The sequence below is a fragment of the Schistocerca serialis genome, chromosome 5 (genome assembly GCF_023864345.2).
Source record: "Schistocerca serialis cubense isolate TAMUIC-IGC-003099 chromosome 5, iqSchSeri2.2, whole genome shotgun sequence".
NCBI classification, from domain to species: domain Eukaryota; kingdom Metazoa; phylum Arthropoda; class Insecta; order Orthoptera; family Acrididae; genus Schistocerca; species Schistocerca serialis.
Genome location: NC_064642.1, coordinates 384,920,584 through 384,947,843, shown reverse-complemented (window position 1 = coordinate 384,947,843; position 27,260 = coordinate 384,920,584). Strand labels below are relative to the sequence as shown.

At 39.8% G+C, this 27,260-nt stretch overlaps 1 protein-coding gene across 1 annotated transcript in view; it reads left to right on the top strand.

The window, feature by feature from the left end:
- Positions 1-27,260, top strand: part of LOC126481961 (E3 ubiquitin-protein ligase MYCBP2-like) — a 147,436-nt gene that overhangs the window by 94,096 nt on the left and 26,080 nt on the right. The window contains exons 11-12 of the mRNA XM_050105924.1: positions 14,571-14,723; positions 14,841-15,048. Of these exons, the coding sequence (XP_049961881.1) occupies positions 14,571-14,723; positions 14,841-15,048 (361 nt within the window). The remainder of the gene's footprint in view (positions 1-14,570; positions 14,724-14,840; positions 15,049-27,260) is intronic.

Genomic DNA, 27,260 nt, shown 5'->3' with positions numbered 1-27,260 from the left:
TATGATGATAGTCAACCATGGTCTGCATTAATTTTGCTGCAACAATCAGAAACAGTTATCAAGTTTTGCTAGCAACATCTTTTGTAGAATATCAGAATATATGGGGTGCCCATAAAGCCCTGCTATCATTTAAAAAAAAGTATGACTTGGAAACTATTACAGACAGAGCATCATGGTTTGTCGTAAAACATATAACAGCTGTTGAAGTTTTTCCCTGTTAAAACAGAATTTCAGTATGTGTCCTACTCGTTGCTCATAGAATATCACAGCAATATTTGAGTTCTGTCCATGTATGGGTCAGCATTGCACCATCAAGAGTTCTGATTTCTTCATTGATTCATTCAAGTTAGCAATATCAGTGACTGGTGTTGTTTACACACAATCCTTGATGTAACCCCACAAAAAGAAGTGCATGGTGGTGCATCATTATGCTGGAAGATGATGGATGGCTGCAGCTCTTCAATCTGTGATAGCAGAAACCTTCCCTACATGGTTTTCTCTGTGAAGAAAAATGGGCTTGTCACTCTGTAGCACATTAGACCATGCCAAACATTAAACTTCGGGCTACCACAGCCGAATTCTTTGTGCAGAATGGGTTTTTAGAACCCCAAATACTAATGTTGTAGCAATTCACAGAAATGTGGAACATTGTTTCATCTGAAATCAGGCACTATTTCTTGTAGTCATTGCCTGCACCTATGGGGACCAGTGTAAAACATGTGAATGCTTACTATAGAGGACAATCATTTGGCTGCAATGCTTGGACCACTTGCACTTTGTATGAAAAAAGCATAATTGCTTATGTAAAACTTTATGGACAATTGATCTTACTTCCTGCAATTCACATGATACATGACAAACATGACGAATTGACTTCTGTGGGATGCATTGAAATGCAACTTGCGCTCTTTCAACAAATGCTTGAGACAGACGGGGACGTCAGCTTTGAGAAAAGTCTTTGACACAGCATGTCTCTTTAAAGTTTTTGAAGTACCTCATTATGCTTGTTTTGCTGGTGGTGCTCTCCTGTACTGGTGTCAATAATTCCACTGTTCCATTGTCACAGATTTGAATTGTACATATGAGATGATACACTGTCCCTTCTTATGGTCTGTCATCATTAGATGCATTCCAAGTCAAATAATCCATTAAGAACAAATGAAAAATATTGTACCTCTAATAGTTTCCAAGATATGATATAATTGCATAGATTAAAAACCATCTCACCAAGAAGCAACAGGAGAAAACACAAAAAAAATGGAAATTGCAAGCTCTGAGAGCCAGTGGATCTTCCTCTTCTCAGAAGGACTTACTGACCCATAAGTCTCACCTAATGTGAGGTTCTGATCAACTTTTCCACAACTTTCCCCGTTTCCTAAGTCTGCCAGTCTTTTCCATCATCCCTCTTCCTTTCCCTTGAGCCCCTCTGCCAGAAGAAGGAGTCACTGGCCACGAAAGCTTGCGCATTTCCATATCTTTTATATGTGTTTTCTCTTGCTGCCACTTGGTGAGTAGTTTTTTATCAATCAGATTATATTTTCAAATAATGCGGTAGCCACCAGACAGATTGCGGGAGGCGCACATCGGCATGGCGCGTCACGGACAGTAGTTGCCGCAAGTAGAGTCCCGTCCACCAGAGGGCACGCGAGAATTCGGACGCGACCTCTGCCGGCGTAACAACAACAACAACTCAGGCAGCACGGGCCGTGCCCAGTCAGTTAACATCAGGCCTGCCTAGGACACAGTCCCAGTCTATGCTAAGTGAAGTGCTACGTAAACGTGAACAGTGTTACTACAAATAATGACTAGTTTATCAAGTTATGACATTTTGAAGTGATACTGGGAGATTATGGACACCCATAATTGTTTAAATAAAAAGCTAAAAATGAAAGCTGCAAATCATATTCAGACAGTAAAAAGGGGCACTTGGTAGATATAGATTTATGTCAAATCTAACGGGAATATGAAACATTTGATGACAAATCTTGAAGACTCACACTTCTGAATTTGAAGGGGAGAGTAATGTTCATGTTGTTAGTAGGGAAAACATGGAAAGACAAAGTGGATGAGCATATTTTATTGAGAATTAGTACATACAGCAGGAGAAAGCAAGAGTTTTTTACTTCTGTACCTCCTATGTCCATCTTGTCATTTTGTACTTGCTGTTTATACTATCATTTTACTATTTCTTTCCCAGCTACCCATTTTACCTTGCTGAATTCATCATGTGTCTTTAGAGTCAGAAGCTCATTATAATTTGTTTCCACTTGTATTATTGTTGCTGTTTTTTTTTCAACTTTTGCTCATTTTTTGTAATTTATTGGAAGGCTATTTCTTTGTGTGAATATCATTCGTATGAGAGTTACTGTCAGTTCTAAATGTTGATGTTTTCATTTGAATGTGGTATGGTTTTACAGATTAATCAATTAGATAAAAAAACCTACTCACTGAAGAGAAGACACATATAAAAAAGTTAAGGAAATGTGCAAGCTTTTGGAGCCAATGGCTTCTTCTTCTGGTAGAAGGGGAGGGAAGAGGGATGAAGGAAATGGACTAAACCTCACCAGTCTGGTTACAAAATAAACATTTTGCAATTTTTTCAGTCTGTTTGTTACTAGTGACAGATGCTGCTTATATTATTTGAGTGGACTTGCACCATAGGGTTGAGAACTTGAGGTCCCTCCCAAATGTGTCACCTGTGCACTACACATCTAAGGCTGATGCTGAAATAGATGACTACCTTTAGAGTGCACAAAGATTTTTTTAACTTAGGCAATTCTCTGTGTAATCCAGATATTGGTAACTACAGAAGACACAGAAGTATTAAGAGTATTCACAACAAAGTCCCAGAGTTTGAAGTGTCTGAAGCAGTGGATCCCATATGATACCAGTAACAGAAAGCTGAATAAAATACAAGGTTGATGGCACTGATATTTTTGGGGTAAATATAACTGCATGTCAAAAGGATAAACTAATAGGAAATGGATGTGGCATATTTGGCTCAGTAAACAAGAAACTCAAATCAACTGAGATAGACTATGAGGCTGCATGTGACTTGGTTTGGGTAGGACTAAGTGTCAAGGTTGGACATAAGCTTATAATTGGGTCATACTGTTGACTACCAGAAACTTACGAGGAAGTCTAGTTTGGTAGTATGCTTGTTCCTCAGTCCTGCTGTCATTACCAGAAGACACTTTAATCATCCAACAATATAATGGTGTAAGTACAGCTTTGTAAGTTGTGGACATGACAAGATATCACGCAGTACAAAACTAAATACTTTCTCTGAAATGTACTTATAAAAGACAGTTTGGAATCCCAGTCATGATGGGAAACACTGGACTCGCATTCGGGAGGATGACAGTTCAATCCCACGTGCAGCCATCCTGATTTGGGTTTTCCGTGATTTCCCTAAATCGCTCCAGACAAATGCCGGGATGGTTCCTTTGAAAGGGCATGCCGACTTTCTTCCCTGCCCTTCCCTAATCTGCTGAGACCAATGACCTCGCTGTCTGGTCTCCTCCCTCAAAACAACCCAACTCATGATGGAAATGTATTACATCTAAAGCCAACAAATAGACTGACATCTCTGAAGGTGTCCATATTGAAACTAGTATCAAAGACCATGAGGATGTTGTAGTGGCATGATTACTATGGTATAAAGGGTGACTAAAACTAGTGGAAAAATATATGCGTTTAGTCAACTGTGTAAAGAGGCAAAGCTTTCTGCACTACTTTCAGAGGTTACTATCATTTTACATTTGCTTCTTTGTAGTTCGTAACCTGTGAAGTTATGCAGTACTAAATTATTTTTTTATGAACTTGTGCACTCATAGACTTTTAGCAAATAAAGTTAATCAAAATCCGTTTTATTGTGCTTTTATTAAGAACAATAACACTGGACTCAGAACCAATGGTGTAGTTTACAATTGCTTTCCAAAAGGCAATGTGCTTCAGTGTAAATGGCTGTATTGTTGTAAACTAGAAGACAAAATTAATTTGTTTGTATTGATCTTTGGTGTTCAGCCAGGTGCAGATGTTTATGTAACAAGATATTTCAACAGCATACCTTACCAACATCTTCAGGGGATACTTGTACAATGAATTTGTTCACTACATATGCAGCTACCCAGGTAACTGACTGTGTGTGTGGGGTGCACACAAGGTTTTTTTTAGATTAGGTGATTCTTCATCCAGTCCAGATAAAGACAGCTGCAGGAAACCCGAAAGTATTAGTATAAGATCCAATGAAATGCCCCCCAGAGGTGAGAGTATTAAAATCCTAATAGTTGAGTGCTGAAGCATTCCCCAATAAAGCGCCAGAGTTTGAAACACACCTGAAAAGCTATGAGGCTGACATAATACTAGCTACAGCAAGATGGTTAAAAAATGAAGTTGATAACAGTGAGATTTCTGGGGAAAATTTAAGTGTTTATCAAAAAGATAGTCTAATGGGAAATGAAGGTGGTGTATTTCTCACAGTAGACAAGATCCACTGCGATATAAATTGGAGGAGCATGTGAGATTGTTTCGGCAAGACTAAGTGTCAGGAGTGGGCACAAAATTGTGATTGGATCCTTCTATCGACCTCCAGTTCTCCTCCTATCTATCTATATCCAGATCCCGCTCTGCTATTGCCGGGTCTGGGTGCTGACAAGTTCTTCCATAATTTTGGGGAGTCTCTGCCCATGCATCCTCTTAACATGCCTGTAGCATCTTAATCTCTCTCTCTCTCTCTCTCTCTCTCTCTCTCTCTCTCTTTTCTCTCTCATACTTTGTTATTTAAGGTCCTTTCTAATATCTACATTCCTTACTCTGTCCATTCTTGTTTTTCCCTTAACTGCTCTGAGAAATTTCATTTTCCGTGCTTGCAGTCTGCTCCAGTCCCTTTCTGTCATTGTTCATGTTTCTCCTCCAAAGGTGACAATAGGGAAGTAATAACTCTTATACATAAGAAGTTTTGCTTTTTCTGAAACTTGCTTATTCCAAATTAGGTGTTTTATTGTTTGGTAGAAATTGCCTCCCTTCTGTAACCTCCTATTAATTTCGTTGGTTATTCTTCCATCACTAGATATTTCACTCCCTAAATAAGTGAAACTGTCTGCCACTTTGAGGTGTTCTCCATTCAAAGTGATATTTCCGTTGATCCCTTTGTCTCTTCCAAATACCTTTACTTCACTCTTATCTTTATTTACTTTTAATCCATATCTTTTCATTATTTCCTTCCATGCATCAAGTTGTAACTCTACATCTACTTCTTTATCACCCCATATTACCATATCATCTGCAAACATCTCCTTTTTGTCTTTTTCTTTTACTATAATTTTAACTGCCCTATTCATTCCCTCCATCACAACATTAGAAAGAACAGGAGATAGAATACTTCCTTGTTTAAGTCCTTTTCTTATTTCGAAATATTCAGAGTTCCCCAGTGGTGTTCTAATTCTACAGTTGTGTCCTCTGTACATTGTCTTTATTACATTAATGTATCCCTCTTCTATATTTATCTTCTTCATTACTTCCCAGAGTCTTTCCCTGTTAACTGAGTCATATGCCTTTTCTATGTCTATAAAAACCATTATCACCCTTTTGTTATACTCCCAACTTTTTTTCCATCAGTTGACAGATAGAAAATATCAGATCGATCATTCGTCCTGTCTTAAACCCATGCTGTTCGTCACTGAGCTCCTTTTCTATCTTTTCACTTAATCGATTTAGTAAAATTCTTTAAAAAATCTTGGCTGTATGACCCATAAGGGTTATTCCTCTGTAGTTTTTACAAAGAATTTTTTTGTTTGTTTGCTTTTTTTGAAGATGAGAACAATGTCTCCTCTTCTCCAATCGTCAGGCATTGTACTACTTCTCCACACACTTGATAGTACTCTATACAGCCACTGCATTCCCACGAGACCTGCTGCTCTTATCATGTCCTCTGATACTTCATCAAGTGCTGGGGCTTTCCTCCCATTCATCTTCTTCACAGCTATCTCCATTTCTTCCCATGTAATTTATCCTAATTCTGCTTCCCAACTTCTCTCAATTTCTCCATTATTTGTTGTGTCCTCGTGTACCTGCTCCTCAGCGTTTAACAGTTTCTTAAAATGTTCTTTCCAGAGATCTTTTATATTACCTGAATCTTCAGTTACAGTCCCATCCTCTGTTTCCATCTTTACTGGCACTTCAGAAGCAGAAGAAGGAATACAAACTTCTCGAAAATGAGATTGACAGGAAGTGCAAACGTGCAGGGATAGCTAGAGGACAAATGTAAGAATGTAGAGGCTTATCTCACTAGAGGTAAGATAGATACTGCCTACAGAAAAATTAAAGAGATGTTTGGAGAAAAGAGAACCACTTGTATGAATATCAAGAGCTCAGATGGAAACCCAGTTCTAAGCAATGAAGGGAAAGCAGAAAGGTGGAAGGAGTGTATAGAAGGTCTCTACAAGAGTGATGTACTTGAAGACAATATTATGGAAATGGAAGAGGATGTAGATGTAGATGAAGATGAAATGGGAGATATGATACTGTGTGAAGAGCCTGACAGAGCACTGAAAGACCCAAGTCAAAACAAGGCTCTGGGAGTAGACAACATTCAATAAGAACTACAGACCGCCTTGGGATCCATTAGAACTACTGACAGCCTTGGGAGAGCCAGTCCTGACAAAACTCTACCATCTGGTGAGCAAGACATATGAGACAGGCGAAATACTCTCAGATTTCAAGAAGAATATAATAATTCCAATCCCAAAGGAAGCAGGTGTTGACAGATGTGAAAATTACCGAACTATCAGTTTAATAAGCCACGGCTGCAAAATACTATCACGAATTCTTTACAGACGAATGGAAAAACTGGTAGAAGCTGACCTTGGGGAAGATCAGTTTGGATTCTGTAGAAATATTGGAACACCTGAGGCAATACTGACCCTATGACTTATCTTAGAATAAAGATTAAGGAAGAGCAAACCTACATTTCTAGCACTTGAAGACTTAAAGAAAGCTTTTGACAATGTTGATTGGAATACATTCTTTCAAATTCTGAAGGTGGCAGGGGTAAAATACAGGGAAGGAAAGGCTATTTACAATTTGTACAGAAACCAGGTGGCAGTTATAAGAGTCGAGGGGCATGGAAGGGAAGCAGTGGTTGGGAAGGGAGTGAGACAGGGTTGTAGCCTCTCCTCAGTGTTATACAGTCTGTATATTGAGCAAGCAGTAAAGGAAACAAAAGAAAAATTTGGAGTAGGTATTAAAGTCCATGGAGAAGAAATAAAAACGTTGAGGTTCGCCAATGACATTGTAATTATGTCAGAGACAGCAAAGGACTTGGAAAAGCAGTTGAACGGAATGGACAGTGTCTTGAAAGGAGGATATAAGATGAACATCAACAAAAGCAAAATGAGGATAATGGAATGTAGTCGAATTAAATCGGTGATGTTGAGGGAATTAGATTAGGAAATGAGACACTGAAAGTAGTAAAGGAGTTTTGCTGTTTGGGGAGCAAAATAACTGATGATGGTCGAAGTAGAGAGGATATAAAATGTAGACTGGCAATGGCAAGGAAAGCATTTCTGAAGAAGAGAAATTTGTTAACATCGAGTATAGATTTAAGAGTCAGGAAGTCGTTTCTGAAAGTATTTGTATGAAGTGTGAAATGGCAGTGAAACATGGACGATAAATAGTTTGGACAAGAAGACAATAGAAGCTTTTGAAATGTGGTACTACAGAAGAATGCTGAAGATTAGATGGGTACATCACATAACTAATGAGGAGGTATTGAATCAGGGAGAAGAGGAGTTTGTGGCACAACTTGACTAGAAGAAGGGCTTGGTTGGTAGGACATGTTCTGAGGCATCAAGGGATCATCAATTTAGTAGTGGAGGGCAGCGTGGAGGGTAAAAATCGTAGAGGGAGACCAAGAGATGAATACACTAAGCAGATTCAGAAGGATGTAGGTTGTAGTTGGTACTGGGAGATGAAGAAGCTTGCACAAGATAGAGTAGTGTGGAGAGCTGCATCAAACCAGTCTCAGGACTGAAGACCACAACAACAGCAGCAGAAGCCTTCCTTTTATTTTTCATCATTTTGTTGAACATTTTCTTATGCCTCTTCACGTCTTCTTCAAATTTTCCTCCTGATTAACTGAAAACTTTAGAGAAAACCTCAGTAAATGCCTTCTGTGAAAACTACCTAGAACATATGATTTGGAATCCCACTCTTAGATCTGTTGGCAATTGACATCTTTGAGGTTGTCCACATCAAAGTGGTATCAGTAACCATGAGACAGTTGTAGCAACAATGATTACCTAATTACAGAGAGTAATTCAACGAACTTCATAAAAAAGCAGTAGTTTCATATCTCAGTGAGGAACATTAAAGTTCTAACACAGAGTGGGAACATGTAGAGGAGCTGGGGCTGGAGTTTAAAAGAATAGATGACCATGTACTGGTGAAACAGTTAATAACAGGAGGGACCCTCCATTGTTTGCAGCCAGTAAAGAAACTTCTACAGAAGCAGAGACTACTGCGTAATAGGTATAAAACAATGCACAGGACTATAGTTAATGAAAGATGCTGGATGAAACGTGTTTGACTGTCAAGAGAGTGATTCATAAAGCCTTCAATGACTACTGTAGCAGAGTATTGTATGAAAAGGCTGTTAGTGGCTCCAAAGTTAGTGTCTAGTCACTTGCAGATGAGACAGGAAGTGAAATTGAAGGTAGTGAAGCAAAAGCAGAAGTGCATATCTCTGTTTTCAAATGTTTCTTCACAAAGGAAAACACAGGAGAATTGGCCCAATTTAATCATTGTACCACTGAAAAGATGAGTGAAGTGTCAGCGTCAGTAGTATTGAGAAACAGCTGAAATCATAAATATTGAACAAAGCTCCAGGGCCCATTGGAATCCCTATCAGATTTTATAGTGGATTCGCAGCTTAGTTAGCCCCTCTTTTAATGGAGTTGGAAGAAAGCACGGGTCTTATACATTTACCAGAAGGATGTTTGAAGTGATCCAGAAAATTGCAGTCCGATATCCTTGTCATTGATTTTTTGTAGTATCTTAAAATGTACTCGAGCTCCTCTATGGCAAGCAGCATGGATTCTGAAAAAATAGATGGTGTGAAATCCAACTCTCACTTTTCTTCCATAAGATACTGAAAACTTTACGTCAAGACAATCATGTAGATGCAGTATTTCATTATTTCTGAAAAGCATTTGACTCAGTATCACATACACTTATTTTTAAAAGTATGATCATATGGGATATCAAGCAAAATTTGTGGCTGGATTGAGGATTTTATGGTAGGAAGGGTTCAGCAAGGTATCTTGAATGGATAATCATCAGCAGATGTAGCAATAACTATGGGTGTGCCACAGGAATGTGTGTTGGGACCATTGCTGTTCACTTTGTATATTAATGACCTTTGGACAATGTTAATAATAGCCTCAGACTTTTTGCAGATAAAGCAGTTATCTATTAATGAAGTACTGTCTGAAAAAAGGTGCCCAAATATTCAGCCAGATCTTGGAAAGATTTCAAAGTGGTGCAAAGATTGGCAGTTCACTTTAAATGTTCAGAAATGTAAAATTGTGCATGTCACAAAACAAAAAAATCAAGTATCCTACTACTATAATGTCACTGAGCCACAGTTGAAATTGGTAAACTCATACAAATACCTGGGTGTAACTCTCAGTAGGAACATGAAATGGAACTATCACATAGGCTCAGTCATGGATAAAGCTGGTAGTAGACTTTGGTTTATTGATAGAATACTGGGAAAATGCAACTAGTCTACAAAGGAAATTGGTTGCAGATCACTCAAGCCATCCATCCTAGACTATTTCTCAAGTGTTTGGGCCCCGTACGAAGTAAGTCTAACAGGGGATATTGAACATATACAAAGAAGGACAGCACAAGTAGCTAAATGTTTGTTTGATCCATTGGAGAGTGTCACAGAGATGCTGAAGAAACTGAACTGGCAGACTCTTGAAGATAGGTGTAAACTATCCCAAGAAAGCCAACTTAAAAATTTTCAAGAATCTTCTTTAAGTGACAACTCTATACTACAACCCCCAATCTATTGCTCCCATAAGAATTGTGAAGACAAGATTAGGTTAATTGCACACATATAAGCATTTAAACAACCATCCATACAAGAAAGGAATGGGAAAAAACCGTAATAACTGGTACAATGGAACATACCATCTGCCATGCACTTCACAGTGGTTTGCAGAGTGCAGATGTCTATCCATCACACCATCTGCCTGCTTAGCTGACTGGTAATGTGCTTGCCTCCCATGCAGCAGGCCCGGGTTCGATTCCTGGCCAGGTTGGAGATTTTCTCCACTTGTGGACTGGGTGTTGTGTTGTCCTCATCATCATTTCATCATCATCACCAGCACACGAGTTGCCCAATGTGGCATCGACTGCAATAAGACTTGCACTCAGTGGCTGAACTTCCCTGGATGGGGCCTCCCGGCCAGCAATGCTATACAATAATTTCATTTTTTTCCATCGCACCTCCTTTATATTCTTATTGCTTTCCACCCCTTCCCTCACACACCAGCTGCATGCCATATTGGACTGAGTGGTGGGTAAGATGTGAGCGCAGAGTGCTGGTCTTGAGCCCCAGTCCCTCAGTCCTTCCTCTATCCCCGTCAGGTGCAGAAGTCACTCTCAGCTGACATTGTGACTTCAGTTGGCTGAGCACTGGGTCCCATCCCTTACTTAGAGTGAAGCCACTGTCTCTACACAGTTGTTGCCCATTTATATTTCAACAGGCTCCTTCAGAACACAATCCCAAAATTATAAGATCTGTCTGATCACTTCCACTTGTTCATATTTAATTGAATCCCCTAGGGTTATACAATGTTCCGCAACCACAGATGTTGTTTGTTGCTTGAGTACGGTGTTTCTCCTGTGCTCCTAGCACCTTTATTCAATTGCCTGTGCAGTGTCCCTGACGCATGCCTTACCACATTTGCATGAAATATTGTTCTTGGTGGACACACATCAGTGTTAGTGGCTTGCCTGCACACACTGTGTTCCATCATGCCATCCACTTTGCACTTGACTAGATCATCCAACAGAGTTTGCCATTGTCTTCCCTCTCCATAGTGAATGTGATGCTAGAATGCAGGGAGTTTAGATATTGGAGAAACACTTGAAACCTTTCACTCACATGTGGCCACACTACAAATGTGTCATCAGTTTATCTGTTAAAGCTTTTTCCATAGCTTTTTCTGTGAAATCCTCTTGCATAAGTTTGCCACAACCTATAACAAAGCCATCTGTTTGTTCATATTAGTCACCATTGAAGAGGGAGAATATGGATGCAAGGATGAATTCAAAGAGGGTAATCATTGTGAGGTTAATTTCTCCCTTATCAGCTTGTGGGAATCAGCAAGCAGCTATTGTAGAGAATAGAAATGCTATAAAGGGAGAAATTATTGTTTCTGTGAAAAAAATCACGCATATTATCTTTCAAACCATCAGTACTTTACAATAAAGAAAGTGTAAGTTAGAGTTGAAGAGTGCTCTCTCTATTCTGTGCAAGGCCAAGTTCATTGTTTACTCAAAACATGTTAGGTGAACCTGAGAGGACTTAGCAAATGCTGTGCTCTTACTGTAATACTTGTGTTTCTAAATTGTGAAGAGATTTTTGTGTCTTTTTACATGTTGCTGAATACTCTAGAATGAATGAGACTTAGTAGCAACCACACACTTCAAGATAAGTATTACATTTAATTAAAACCTGGACCAAAGTGTGTATGTGTTTTGGGCCAATGGCTATTCAAAACTTTTATTATAATTAGAACTAACTCAGCTGCAAATTCTGTATAGAATCTGACATTGATTTCATCAGTCTCTGAAGCCTTGTTAAATTTTAGCGTACTTAGCTATTTTTCAGTGCCACTGACACTAGTGTCTACATCACTCACGTTTGCATTGAGTTTGTTTAAATTGGGGCAGTTCATACATACTAGGTGGTTATAATTAAACTGACTATGATCCAAATGCTGCAGTGCAGGCTGTATACATCGGAGGATGCAGAAACATCTTAGGTATGTTTATTAATCACTGCACTCGTGGAATATGATGAAAAATAACAGTTCCACTTTCTGCCACCAGGTGAAAATAGGGCACCGTAGGCAGTCAGAAAGTGGTGCAGATACAGAAAAATGGGAGAAATGATCACACATTTGATAACAATGGTTCTGTCGTGTTTATTAGGATATAGTTACAAGTTAACGTGTGTTGAAAATGGTCTCCTGACACAGAAACATGTTGCATCCATAACACAGCATGCTCTACAGCTGCTTGTAGCATACCCGATGTAATGAGAGAGATATGTCATTGTGTGATATCCTTCAGATCAGGAAGAGTTCAAATATTCCAGTAGACGCCATCTTTTAGATATCCACACAGCCAGTGGTCACATGGGTTTATGTTAGGGGATCTCAGAAGGCACACATCTTGAAATTGCCTAGAGATGATGCAGTTGATACTGAATGTTTCTTGAAGCAAATCTTTTACCTGACAAGTGACATATGGTGTTGCACAATCTTGGATGAAAACAGTGGTGTGGACACTGTTGTTGCTTTCTTGCAAAGCTGGGTTCACATATTTTTCGATGTGACAAGGAAAAATAATTATTGGCTCTGGAAATTGTATTAAAATAAAATATGTTACTGACATCAAATGTGCAGTGACTCTCATGTCATAAATAATAATTCTTTCTGCAAAGGAAAAACATTGGTTCTTCATTTTTCAAAACAACTGCTACACATTGTACTATCATTTTGACGTAAATATGGAAAGCTATTTTCATCCTGAAATCATTGCAAGAGGCGACAGGAATGATTATTAATAGAGTAAGTATTTAGAACAAATAAGGATTGATCCCCAGACCTTTGAATTCCTAGCAATTACATAATTTTGATACTGTGAAACATAAATTATTTTATGATTACAAGCAGTATAATGTCCTCAGAAAAAGTACTTTTCCAGTTTACAAGTACACAACATACATCGTGAAATTCCACTTGCTCTTTATTGTCAAATGGGCACCTCCTCCATATTCTCATAGCTTCCTTGGACAGAACCAGAGTCACCCATTTCAAACATACTGAATGATAACTCTTAATTTGCTGGCCAGCTATCAGATGATCAATGCCTCCTTTCTCTCTAAGTTTCCCCCAGCTTGCGCATAGCCTCCTTTAGTAGTACTGGAGTTAAACAGAGGAAACGCAGTAATTGGAGTCTTGTATTTATTTGCCAGTTAACCACATCTGCTGACTAGCCTAGCTAATTTTTTAGTGTGTGTGTGGGGGGGGGGGGGCTGAAAGTGGGGAGGGCACACATGTACATGAATTAGACTTACCAGTATTATTTGTGACAGAGAAGCTTTTCAGTCCATGATTTGTTGAAAAAGGAATGACTAAGGCAAGGCTGATGGGCACTGAATTTAAAAATGCTGCAAAAGCCCACACTTTTATTTTACAGGAATGGAAATTCTAGAATAAGAATGAATAAGCATGTATGAGAAAAGGCAACTGCTCATATATAACTGTTTGATACTTGGTACACAAACAGACACCATTCTACAGAGCATTTAAGGAACTTTCAAGTTAGCAATCATTTTCCTATTTAAGTGTGTAAACTTAGTCACACAGGCATCCAACCACGCTCATGAGTGCTTGCCTTGGTTGATGGATATTGGGAGAGAAGAAACAGATGTGACAACTTGGAGGGGGTATGATGTGCTGACAATGGATGGTTGGTTGGTTTGGGGAAGGAGACCAGACAGCGTGGTCATCGGTCTCATCGGATTAGGGAAGAATGGGGAAGGAAGTCGGCCGTGCCCTTTCAGAGGAACCATCCCGGCATTTGCCTGGAGTGATTTAGGGAAATCACGGAAAACCTAAATCAGGATGGCCGGACGCGGGATTGAACCGTCGTCCTCCCGAATGCGAGTCCAGTGTCTAACCACTGCGCCACCTCTCGACGATGGATGGAGTAAGGAGCTAATGGGAGGCAAAGTTATCTGTAGCTGCTGATAAACTAGTCAAGCCATTAACATATAGAAAATATCCTTACTAGCTAGTCAAGAAATTGATTTTCTGTGTCATTTCTTCCTGTGACACCAACAAATCTGTTACAGCTGTGAACCAGACAACAATCAGAACTACTATCGTTCAGTATTACTCAATCCTTGAAAAACACAACCATGTCCTCAATTACCTCTTTTCTGTTTATATATGACAACCACCTTTCTGTTTATGTATGACACATCACTCAACTACAGGTGAGTGCTTGCCTATCCTCATTTTGGTTTATACCTTTTGAAGTTTATGTGAATGCGTATTAGTTGTCTTGGAAGGAGAATACTGTCTGATAGTTCAGCAATGTTTTCAGTCTTGTGTACAAGACTGTCAATCACTCAGCACCTCAGCTATAGGGTAAGTTGTTAGCTGTACTTCTTCTAGTGTTTTTATTTCACCTAGGACGTTCTACACGTATTTTCATACCAAGAAATACTTTCATTTATAAATATAAAATTTCTTTTGTTCAAGGACTTGTGACAGAACTGAAGGATGTGCACGTAACTCAAGTGGCCTTAGGTAAAGCACATGCTGTTGTATTAACAAACAAAGGCCATATTTACACATTTGGAATAAATAACAAAGGGCAGTGTGGTCGCGATTTTGCTGCCCAAGTTAAGGAAGGTAAGTTCCCGTATGTGACCAAGGTATATGTGTTACTTTATCTTCAGAAGTAAGATATCAGTTCCTAATGTGTAATGGACTTTTGTTTTACAGTTTTATTTTTTGCTGTTTTCACAGTTCCAATGGTGACAGCTATGGAGACAGCAGCAGAAGAGGAAGTGGATGAAGATGATCTGGATTGGGAAGATGCACAAGAGTTAATGTGCCCTCCAGGTACACACAAATGGAAACATGATCAGTGCATGGTATGCACAGTGTGCCGTGAATGTACTGGGTACAGCATCAGCTGTTTGAGCAGCATACGGCCTGACCGTAATCCTGGACAGTAAGTACTACTTCTAGGTGCTAATGCAGTGTACTTTTCATACACTATAAAAAACCAAAGAGTTTAAACTATTGATAGCAATACAAGTTATTTAAATTACCATGGCACAAAGCTTAAGTGTAAGAAGTTGACAGAAGGGAAATGATGAGCGTAACTGTGTGAGATATGTGTGAAGTTAATTTATCAGAACAAACTGTAGACTTCATATTATTGTTATTCTTTCCTGTCTCAGACATTATGTCTGGTTAAAAATGGAAAGTGACGCGGACCTTGATCAAGCGTGACTTCCTTTTCACTGTACGGTATATGTTACATTGCATTTAGGAACTTTCGGGTCATTGAACAAGTATCAATAATTACAGATTTCTGTAGTTGTATATATAAGTTTGGATGTAGCTGTATTGTGTTGATGTACTGGTGGATATTGTGTGGTATGACTCCTGTAGTTGATAGTATAATTGGTATAATGTTAATTTTATCCTGATGCCATATGTCCTTGACTTCCTCAGCCAGTTGGATGTATTTTTCAATTTTTTCTCCTGTTTTCTTCTGTATATTTGTTGTATTGGGTATGGATATTTCGATTAGTTGTGTTAATTTCTTCTTTTTATTGGTGAGTATGATGTCAGGTTTGTTATGTGGTGATGTTTTATCTGTTATAATGTTTCTGTTCCAGTATAATTTGTATTCATCATTCTCCAGTACATTTTGTGGTGCATACTTGTATGTGGGAACGTGTTGTTTTATTAGTTTATCTACATCTACATCGATACTCCGCAAGCCACCCAACGGTGTGTGGCGGAGGGCACTTTACGTGCCACTGTCATTACCTCCCTTTCCTGTTCCAGTCGCGTATGGTTCGCGGGAAGAACGACTGTCTGAAAGCCTCCGTGCGCGCTCTAATCTCTCTAATTTTACATTCGTGATCTCCTCGGGAGGTATAAGTAGGGGGAAGCAATATATTCGATACCTCATCCAGAAACGCACCCTCTCGAAACCTGGCGAGCAAGCTACACCGCGATGCAGAGCGCCTCTCTTGCAGAGTCTGCCACTTGAGTTTGTTAAACATCTCCGTAACGCTATCACGGTTACCAAATAACCCTGTGACGAAACGCACCGCTCTTCTTTGGATCTTTTCTATCTCCTCCGTCAACCCGATCTGGTACGGATCCCACACTGATGAGCAATACTCAAGTATAGGCCGAACGAGTGCTTTGTAAGCCACCTCCTTTGTTGATGGACTACATTTTCTAAGGACTCTCCCAATGAATCTCAATCTGGTACCCGCCTTACCAACAATTAATTTTATATGATCATTCCACTTCAAATCGTTCCGCACGCATACTCCCAGATATTTTACAGAAGTAACTGCTACCAGTGTTTGTTCCACTATCATATAATCATACAATAAAGGATCCTTCTTTCTATGTATTCGCAATACATTACATTTGTCTATGTTAAGGGTCAGTTGCCACTCCCTGCACCAAGTGCCTATCCGCTGCAGATCTTCCTGCATTTCGCTACAATTTTCTAATGCAGCAACTTCTCTGTATACTACAGCATCATCCGCGAAAAGCCGCATGGAACTTCCGACACTATCTACTAAGTCATTTATATATATTGTGAAAAGCAATGGTCCCATAACACTCCCCTGTGGCACGCCAGAGGTTACTTTAACGTCTGTAGACGTCTCTCCATTGATAACAACATGCTGTGTTCTGTTTGCTAAAAACTCTTCAATCCAGCCACACAGCTGGTCTGATATTCCGTAGGCTCTTACTTTGTTTATCAGGCGACAGTGCGGAACTGTATCGAACGCCTTCCGGAAGTCAAGAAAGATAGCATCTACCTGGGAGCCTGTATCTAATATTTTCTGGGTCTCATGAACAAATAAGGCGAGCTGGGTCTCACACGATCGCTGTTTCCGGAATCCATGTTGATTCCTACATAGTAAATTCTGGATTTCCAGAAATGACATGATACGCGAGCAAAAAACATGTTCTAAAATTCTACAAGAAATCGACGTAAGAGATATAGGTCTATAGTTTTGCGCATCTGCTCGACGACCCTTCTTGAAGACTGGGACTATCTGTGCTCTTTTCCAATCATTTGGAACCCTCCGTTCCTCTAGAGACTTGCGGTACACGGCTGTTAGAAGGGGGGCAAGTTCTTTCACGTACTCTGTGTAGAATCGAATTGGTATCCCGTCAGGTCCAGTGGACTTTCCTCTATTGAGTGATTCCAGTTGCTTTTCTATTCCTTGGACACTTATTTCGATGTCAGCCATTTTTTCATTTGTGCGAGGATTTAGAGATCCTCTGTGAAACAGCTTTGGAAAAAGGTGTTTAGTATTTCAGCTTTACGCGTGTCATCCTCTGTTTCAATGCCATCATCATTCCCGTAGTGTCTGGATATGCTGTTTCGAGCTACTTACTGATTTAACGTAAGACCAGAACTTCCTAGGATTTTCTGTCAAGTCGGTACATAGAATTTCACTTTCGAATTCAATGAACGCTTCACGCATAGCCCTCCTTACGCTAACTTTGACATCGTTTAGCTTCTGTTTGTCTGAGAGGTTTTGACTGCGTTTAAACTTGGAGTGGAGCTCTCTTTGCTTTCGCAGTAGTTTCCTAACTTTGTTGTTGTACCACGGTGGGTTTTTCCCGTCCCTCACAGTTTTACTCGGCACGTACCTGTCTAAAACGCATTTTACGATTGCCTTGAACTTTTTCCATAAACACTCAACATTGTCAGTGTCGGAACAGAAATTTTCATTTTGATCTGTTAGGTAGTCTGAAATCTGCCGTCTATTACTCTTGCTAAACAGATAAACCTTCCTCCCTTTTTTTATATTCCTATTAACTTCCATATTCAGGGATGCTGCAACGGCCTTATGATCACTGATTCCCTGCTCTGTACATACAGAGTCGAAAAGTTCGGGTCTGTTTGTTATCAATAGGTCCAAGATGTTACCTCCACGAGTCGGTTCTCTGTTTAATTGCTCGAGGTAATTTTCGGATAGTGCACTCAGTATAATGTCACTCGATGCTCTGTCCCTACCACCCGTCCTAAACATCTGAGTGTCCCAGTCTATATCTGGTAAATTGAAATCTCCACCTAAGACTATAACATGCTGAGAAAATTTGTGTGAAATGTATTCCAAATTTTCTCTCAGTTGTTCTGCCACTAATGCTGCTGAGTCGGGAGGTCGGTAAAAGGAACCAATTATTAACCTAGTTCGGTTGTTTAGTGTAACCTCCACCCATAATAATTCACAGGAACTATCCACTTCTACTTCACTACAGGATAAACTACTACTAACAGCGACGAACACTCCACCACCGGTTGCATGCAGTCTATCCTTTCTAAACACCGTCTGTACCTTTGTAAAAATTTCGGCAGAATTTATCTCTGGCTTAAGCCAGCTTTCTGTACCTATAACGATTTCAGCTTCGGTGCTATCTATCAGCGCTTGAAGTTCCGGTACTTTACCAACGCAGCTTCGACAGTTGACAATTACAATACCGATTGCTGCTTGGTCCCCGCATGTCCTGACTTTGCCCCGCACCCGTTGAGGCTGTTGCCCTTTCTGTACTTGCCCAAGGCCATCTAACCTAAAAAACCGCCCAGCCCACGCCACACAACCCGTGCTACCCGTGTAGCCGCATGTTGCGTGTAGTGGACTCCTGACCTATCCAGCGGAACCCGAAACCCCACCACCCTATGGCGCAAGTCGAGGAATCTGCAGCCCACACGGTCGCAGAACCGTCTCAGCCTCTGATTCAGACCCTCCACTCGGCTCTGTACCAAAGGTCCGCAGTCAGTCCTGTCGACGATGCTGCAGATGGTGAGCTCTGCTTTCATCCCGCTAGCGAGACTGGCAGTCTTCACCAAATCAGATAGCCGCCGGAAGCCAGAGAGGATTTCCTCCGATCCATAGCGACACACATCATTGGTGCCGACATGAGCGACCACCTGCAGATGGGTGCACCCTGTACCCTTCATGGCATCCGGAAGGACCCTTTCCACATCTGGAATGACTCCCCCCGGTATGCACACGGAGTGCACATTGGTTTTCTTCCCCTCTCTTGCTGCCATTTCCCTAAGGGGCCCCATTACGCGCCTGACGTTGGAGCTCCCAACTACCAGTAAGCCCACCCTCTGCAACTGCCCGGATCTTGCAGACTGAGGGGCAACCTCTGGAACAGGACAAGCAGCCATGTCAGGCCGAAGATCAGTATCAGCCTGAGACAGAGCCTGAAACCGGTTCGTCAGACAAACTGGAGAGGCTTTCCGTTCAGCCCTCCGGAATGTTATGTTGTATGGCAAGCTGTTGATGTATTATTTTTGCTACATTGTCATGTCTTCTGGGGTATTCTGTATTTGTTAGTATTGTACATCCGCATGTGATGTGATCTACTGTTTCTATTTGTTTTTTGCAAAGTCTGCATTTATCTGTTGTGGTATTGGGATCTTTAATAATATGCTTGCTGTAATATCTGGTGTTTATTGCTTGATCCTGTATTGCAATCATGAATCCTTCTGTCTCACTGTATATATTACCTTTTCTTAGCCATGTGTTGGATGCGTCTTGATCTATGTGTGGCTGTGTTAGATGATACGGGTGCTTGCCATGTAGTGTTTTCTTTTTCCAATTTACTTTCTTCGTATCTGTTGATGTTATGTGATCTAAAGGGTTGTAGAGGTGGTTATGAAATTGTAGTGGTGTAGCTGATGTATTTATATGAGTGATTGCTATGTGTATTTTGCTAGTTTCTGCTCGTTCTATAAAGAATTTTCTTAAATTGTCTACCTGTCCATAATGTAGGTTTTTTATGTCGATAAATCCCCTTCCTCCTTCCTTTCTGCTTAATGTGAATCTTTCTGTTGCTGAATGTATGTGATGTATTCTATATTTGTGGCATTGTGATCGTGTAAGTGTATTGAGTGCTTCTAGTTCTGTGTTACTCCATTTCACTACTCCAAATGAATAGGTCAATATTGGTATAGCATAAGTATTTATAGCTTTTGTCTTGTTTCTTGCTGTCAATTCTGTTTTCAGTATTTTTGTTAGTCTTTGTGTATATTTTTCTTTTAGTTCTACTTTAATATCTGTATTATCTATTCCTATTTTTTGCCTGTATCCTAGATATTTATAGGCATCTGTTTTTCCATCGCTTCTATGCAGTCACTGTGGTTATCCAATATGTAATCTTCTTGTTTAGTGTGTTTTCCCTTGACTATGCTATTTTTCTTGCATTTGTCTGTTCCAAAAGCCATATTTATATCATTGCTGAATACTTCTATCTTTAGTAATTGGTTGAGTTGTTGATTTGTTGCTGCCAGTAGTTGTAGATCATCCATGTATAGCAAATGTGTGATTTTGTGTGGGTATGTTCCAGTAATTTTGTATCCATAATTTATATTATTTAGCATGTTGGATAGTGGGTTCAGAGCAAGGCAGAACCAGAAAGGACTTAATGAGTCTCCTTGGTATATTCCACGTTTAATCTGTATTGGCTGTGATGTGATATTATTTGAATTTGTTTGGATATTAAGTGTGGTTTTCCAATTTTTCATTACTATGTTTAGGAACTGTATCAATTTAGGATCTACTTTGTATATTTCCAATATTTGTAGTAACCATGAGTGGGGTACACTATCAAAAGCTTTTTGGTAATCAATGTATGCGTAGTGTAGCGACCTTCGTTTAGTTTTAGCTTGATATGTAACCTCTGCATCTATTATCAGTTGCTCTTTACATCCTCGTGCTCCTTTGCAACAGCCTTTTTGTTCTTCATTTAAAATTTTGTTCTGTGTTGTATGTGTCATTAATTTCTGTGTAATGACTGAAGTTAATATTTTGTATATTGTTGGTAGGCATGTTATGGGGCGATATTTAGCTGAGTTTGCTGTGTCTGCTTGATCTTTAGGTTTCAGATAAGTTATTCCATGTGTAAGTGTATCAGGGAATGTGTGTGGGTCTGCAATGTAACTGTTAAATAATTTAGTTAGATGTGAATGTGTTGAGGTGAATGTCTTTAGCCAGAAATTTGCTATTTTATCTTTTCCAGGGGCTTTCCAATTGTGAGTAGAATTAATTGCTTGGGTGACTTCATGTTGCAAAATTATCACTTCAGGCATTTGTGGTATCATCTTGTATGTATCTGTTTCTGCTTGTATCCACCGTGCATGCCTGTTATGCTGTACCGGGTTTGACCATATGTTGCTCCAGAAGTGTTCCATGTCTGTTATGTTTGGTGGATTGTCTATTTTAATGTGTGTGTTATCTATTGTCTGGTAAAATTTCTTTTGGTTTGTGTTGAATGTTTGGTTTTGTTTCCTTCTATTTTCACTTTTTTGTATCTTCTAAGTCGTTTGGCCAATGCTTGTAATTTCTGCTTCTTTTCATCTAACTGCTCCATCGCTTCTTGTTGTGAGATTTTACCTAACCTTTTTCGTTTTTTGTCTGATATTTCATTTCTTATAAATTGTGTTAGCTGTCCGATGTCTTTTCTCGGTTTTTCTATTCTGATCTGTAGCCTGTGTTGCCATGCTGGTTTTGTGGGTTTCTTCTGTGTCTTGGTTGGTTCTGATCTCTGCCTAGTGTGTATATTTAGTGTAGTGAGTGCTCCTATATAAATCAGTAGTTGTAACTCTTCCATAGTTGTATTTTCATTTATTTTGTTGTTTACCGGTATGATTGTGTTGATAGTTGTTATTGTTGTTTCGAGTTGTGGGTTATTTGGTGGTCTATGCAAGAATGGTGTAATGTCTGTACTTGTGTCTTTGTATTCTATATATGTCAGCTGAAATTTTTCTTCTATATCTAACATGTGTGTCACTTCATGTTCTATTTGTGCTGTTCTGTTGGCTGTCTTAAGATTTCATATTCCTCTGATTGTTTAATTGATGCATGGTGTTCTTTGTTTGTTTGCTCTGGGATGTTTGAGTCCATTACTGTATTTTCTTCCTCTTCTGATTGCGCATTATTTTGTTCTAGTATTTGTTGTACTTGTTGTTTGATGTTTTCTAATTCTGACTGGGGTATCCTGTTATTTTTTATTATTACACGGATCTGATCAGCTAGTCGTTTTAATTCTGGGTATCTGGTAATAAATGTTGTGTATACTTGTGATCTGTATCCAGTTGTGTTTGTTCCTAAGTTTGTTGCTTGGTAATAACAGAACATGAGGTGTCTGTTAACTTCATCTGACCATCTCATCCTCTGTCTTTGTTTTCCTCCTAGAGTGGTTGCAGGAAGCATATCCTGCAAAACACCTCTATTTGGATTTAAATCGTTTTCCGTGTGGCTAGCAGTGTTGTTACCATTGTGGACGGGCATAGGGTTCAAGCGTCGTCCCCGACCATGACAGCGCTTGTCCAAGGCTTCATTAGTTCTGTCATGAACCAACTAATCACACTAAAAGGGGGGTTAGCCCTATTAGTGGTTTGTTCTTTTCGTCGCCTTTTACGACTGGCAGACCATACCGAAGGCCTATTCTTTTCCCTTTATTATTATTATTATTATTATTATTATTATTATTACCATTATGATTGTAACTATTTACTTCTTTGAAAAATTGTCACTGTGATATATCATAGACTTTCTACTTCACTGGACAAGGAACTGTGTTCAAAGGAAAAATCGAAATGTATTACACACACACACTGGTAGAGGAGGAGAATAAACTGCCAAGTTTCCAAACAAAATTCGTGTTGATAGTTTAGTGAATCCCTGTGCCTTTTTACACACCTTTCTGTTGCTCAGTGTCTCTGCTGTTAGATAAGTTTGATCCATCGTCATATAAGTAATAAATGACATATTTTTCTTGTTTATTTTGGTTGGTGTAATCTCAAGAGTGACACAACAGTGGCAAATACATAATTAAAATATGTTTATTTCTTAAGAGTATCAGGTAGGAAGTATATGAAAAAACTTTTGATTTGAATATATTTATTCACATTACATAACCTTTTCCTGATTATAGTTACTGTACAACAATAAAGGATTACGTTGTGGTTCCTCTCAGAACCTTGCTGGCCTAGCCAAAATCATTCATTTTCAGTTCAGCCTTTTGGGCAGCAACCAGAATGAGGACTAAGGAGGTATGCAGTGCACACACCATATGGGTGATAAATAAAATGCATCCATACAATATTCTGTTACATTTTATGAAAACTGTTTTCTATTGTGCCAATACTCTCAAAAATATTTGAGTCACTCGTGTACATTCAGTTAAGTAATTACTTTGAAAAACATGCCATTTTGTGCAACAGTCAATATGAATTTCAGCCATGTGAAAATACTACTCCAGCTGTTCCAGAAATTGTTGACAAAACTTTAAGTGCGTTCAAAAATAAGAAGATGGTGTCTCTTGTTTTGTGAAATTTAAGTCAAGCTTTTGACTGCATTCCTTGTAACATATTACTAACAAAATTGTAGTATTGTGGTGTACAGAAATCTATGTTGGCGGTAACTTCTTCCTACCTGACCAACAGAAGACTGTTTGTCTTAATTAGAAGTAGACATTCTCCCTTTAGTAGAAATCGGCACAGGTGTACCACAGGGCTTGGTCCTCGCTCCCCGCCCTCCCCCCCTTTTTTCATTGTGTCTATCAATGACCTGCCCCATTGTGCATCACAGTCTGTAATCTGCAATGTTGATGATTCAGCTTTATTTTCTTCGCATCATGACATCCCAAGCCTTAATAAGATCTTGCAAGAAACTCTTGACTCAGCACTGAACTTGTTTGCAGCCAATAAACTTGTCTGTAATCCAAACAAAACTCGAAACCTTATGTTCAGCTTGACTAAGGAGATAGAAAATACACGTGCCAAACTTTTAGGAATACAAATTGATGCTAGACTCAGTTGGCAAGAACGTATCAATCAAGTCTGTAAAAATACCTCACAAATGTCCTATCTGATATGAAAACTGAGAGAAATAGCCAGTAATAATTATATCTGTATGGCATACTTTGGGCTCTTTCAGTTACACGTCTCATTATGCCTTCTCATATGGGGACATACTCCTCATATGAGCAACATTTTTAAAGTCCAAGAAAAAGTTGTCTACATATTACAAGGCTGGCCCTAAAGAGCGCTGTCGCTCTCTTTTTACCTGGCTTAAGCTGTACGTTTGTGAGTCTGCACTCTTCGTCAAGAACAGCATTAAGGAATGTATTTTAAGGGAAACAAGACACAAACATTACAGTAGAAATAGGCAAAAATTGACATCAAGGCACAGGCTAGCTATAAGAGGAAACTCCCATAAAGTAAATGCCCTCAAAATTTTTAACAAGTTGCCTCTCACTGCTCGATTCTTGGCTTTCAAAAAATTCAAAACAAAATTGTGTGACTGGCTGACAAAAAACCCATTAACCATTGTGAAAGACCTCTATGATATGGACAATATTGACATTAACATTTAAAATTATAGCTGTGTATAAGATAGTTAATCTGTACATGCATTGTAAAGATTAATTGTAATAATTTATGTGCAATTGTAGCTTGATATTACCTGATACTATCAAGTAAGCCTATTCTAAGTATGTGGTCAATGGCTATGAAAAATTGTGATTCTGATTCTGATTCTACTAAAACATGTGAAATGCAATCTAGCTAGTGTGAATAATGCACTGCATCAGTATCTTATTCAAAACTGTACGACAAGTAACATTAGCATAGTTCAGTAGAGAAACTATACTAAAGTCTTATAAAACAAATGATGAGGCAAAAATTGTGAGCTTTACAAGGAGCATAGATACTACCTTGACCTAGAATAAATGAGGCTTTTCACCTTACTAAGGAACTATTAGGCTGTGACACATTTAATCAACCACAACTAACTTGGCATCAGTAGATAAGCAATACAGACATGTTCTTCCACTGTGTTGTAAGGCACAAATGCAAGCTCCTGCATAGTTTCATCAAAAATAACAGAAAACAGCATTCACACCTGGTTTCCAACACTAGCTCTTTTTGTTGCAGTACTACACACATTCAGCATGCAGGCTGACTGGCGGGGGCTACGCGGGTGGCAATGCGGGCAGCCCTGCAAGGGGAGGGGAAGTGCCCCGCATGCCCCCCCACATGTACCCGGAACTGCATGGCCACAGCAGACATCCAAATGCAAGAGTCTTGCCATGGCCACAGGAGTGTGCGTTTGGGTGTCTGTGTGGTTGTGTGTTGAATTTGTGTATTCTTGCTATAAAAAGAGTTAGTACTCAAAAGCTATTGTGAATGCTGTGTCCTGTTATTTGTTTCTGTGTTCCACACATTGATCCAATACAGATGAGTAGTTGCCTTTTCCTTGTGTTATGTATTACTCCAGCCAGGAATTACCATTATTGTTATTTGTTTAAAATAACAGGCATAAATGTTTTGAGCAGTGTAAGGCATGAAAGCAGAAGCATGTATATTCGGACTAATCGTACTTTGATGGTGACCAACAGTAACTGACCATGGTATGTAAGCACACATATATACAGCAATAGTCTTATTTCTGTGGTTTCACAATTTGTACTTTGAAATTTTTCTCTGGAGAGCAAGAACACATTTATAGTAAGCTGCTTGTCAACTGTTCATGAGTTGATCAGTTTTGACAAAGCTGATGGATGAGGATGTTATGTAGGTTCAGTGGGATGTTGAATACCACTGTGTGGAGGGGTTTGGATACTTGGTATTACATTATGTGTTCCTTTCCCTTGTCTATTTAATACCTGTACAGCAATGAAGGACTCAGTTGTGGTTCCTCTTGGAATCTCTGTACACATTAGCTGATTGTGCACTAATACATCATGACAAATAGTTTCTTCGACATACAAATGGCCATATCATGCAATTTATCTTATAATAAAATCAAATACTCAGGACAGTATTAGGGAAGAAGCAGAAAGGTTCAGTTACAATTCACTGCTGACATCATTTTCCAGAATTTTTGAGGTGATTTATTGTAGAATAGTACCTCACCTTAGCAACTATAGTCTCTTTAGCAAATCACAGTTTGGGTTTCAGAAGGGTCTCAGTATGGCCTTCACAGACCAAAATTACCCTCCCAACATTGCACAGAAACAGATCTCTTGTGCCTTATGTCTCCAGTCAGCCACCACTTCCCAAAGTCCCACTGTCCAGCCACAAAGGAGCACTCCCCTTCTGACTCAGTATCATCCAGGACTGGAGCAACTGAATCACATTCTCCACCAGGGTTTTTACTACCTCTCATCATGCCATGAAATAAGGAATGTCCTATCCACTATCCTTCCCACCCCTCCCCACAGTGGTATTCAACATCCCACTGAACCTACATAACATCCTCATCCATCCCTACTCTGCCCCTGCTCCCGATCCCTGTAATAGACTAGATGCAAGATCCACCCACCACCACCTACTCCAGTCGTCACAAGCCTCACCTATCCCATCAAAGGTAGGGCTACCTGTAAATGCAGTCATGTGACCTACCAACTAAGCTGCAACCACTGTGCTGCATTCTACAGGAGCATGACAACCAACGAGCTGTCTGTCCGCATCAATGACCACCAACAAACTGTGGCCAAGAGATAGCTGGACCATCCAGTTGCTGAGTGTGCTACCCAACACAACATTCTTCACTTCAATGACTGCTTCACAGCCTCAGCCGTCCGGTTCCTTCCTACCAACATCAGATTTTCTGAATTGCGCAAGTGGGAACTTCTCCCTGCAACATGTCCTACATCTTGATAACTCCCCTGGCCTCAATCTTTATTAGTCACTATCCTTCACCCATCTGTTCCCTTCCCTGTTCCCACTCCAGCACCACACAGCCTTCTGTTCCAGCAATGTACCCACAGTTATTTTACTTCTCTCCTTTTCTGCTCCTCTGCTCCCTTCACTCATCCTCCTCTCCCCTCTTGCCCCCACCCCCCAAACACCACCTGTCTGATCTCCTGATTGCACCTCGCTGCCATATTCTGTTCTCACCACGCCACTATATGCTCCCACAAGTGGCACTTCAAAGGTCCACACCCCTACCCTTCTATCCTTCCCCTCCCCACCCCAGCGTCTCCTTACCAACACCTTCCTGATTGCTTCCCCCATCGTACACTGTTGCTCGCAGTCCAGCCTCAGCAGCCAGAGACAGTGGTCATGTGTGTGTGAATTGTGCTTGTGTGCATATGTGTGTGTGTGGGGGGGGGGGGGGGGGACTGTGCTCACTTGTGTGTGTTTTGTCT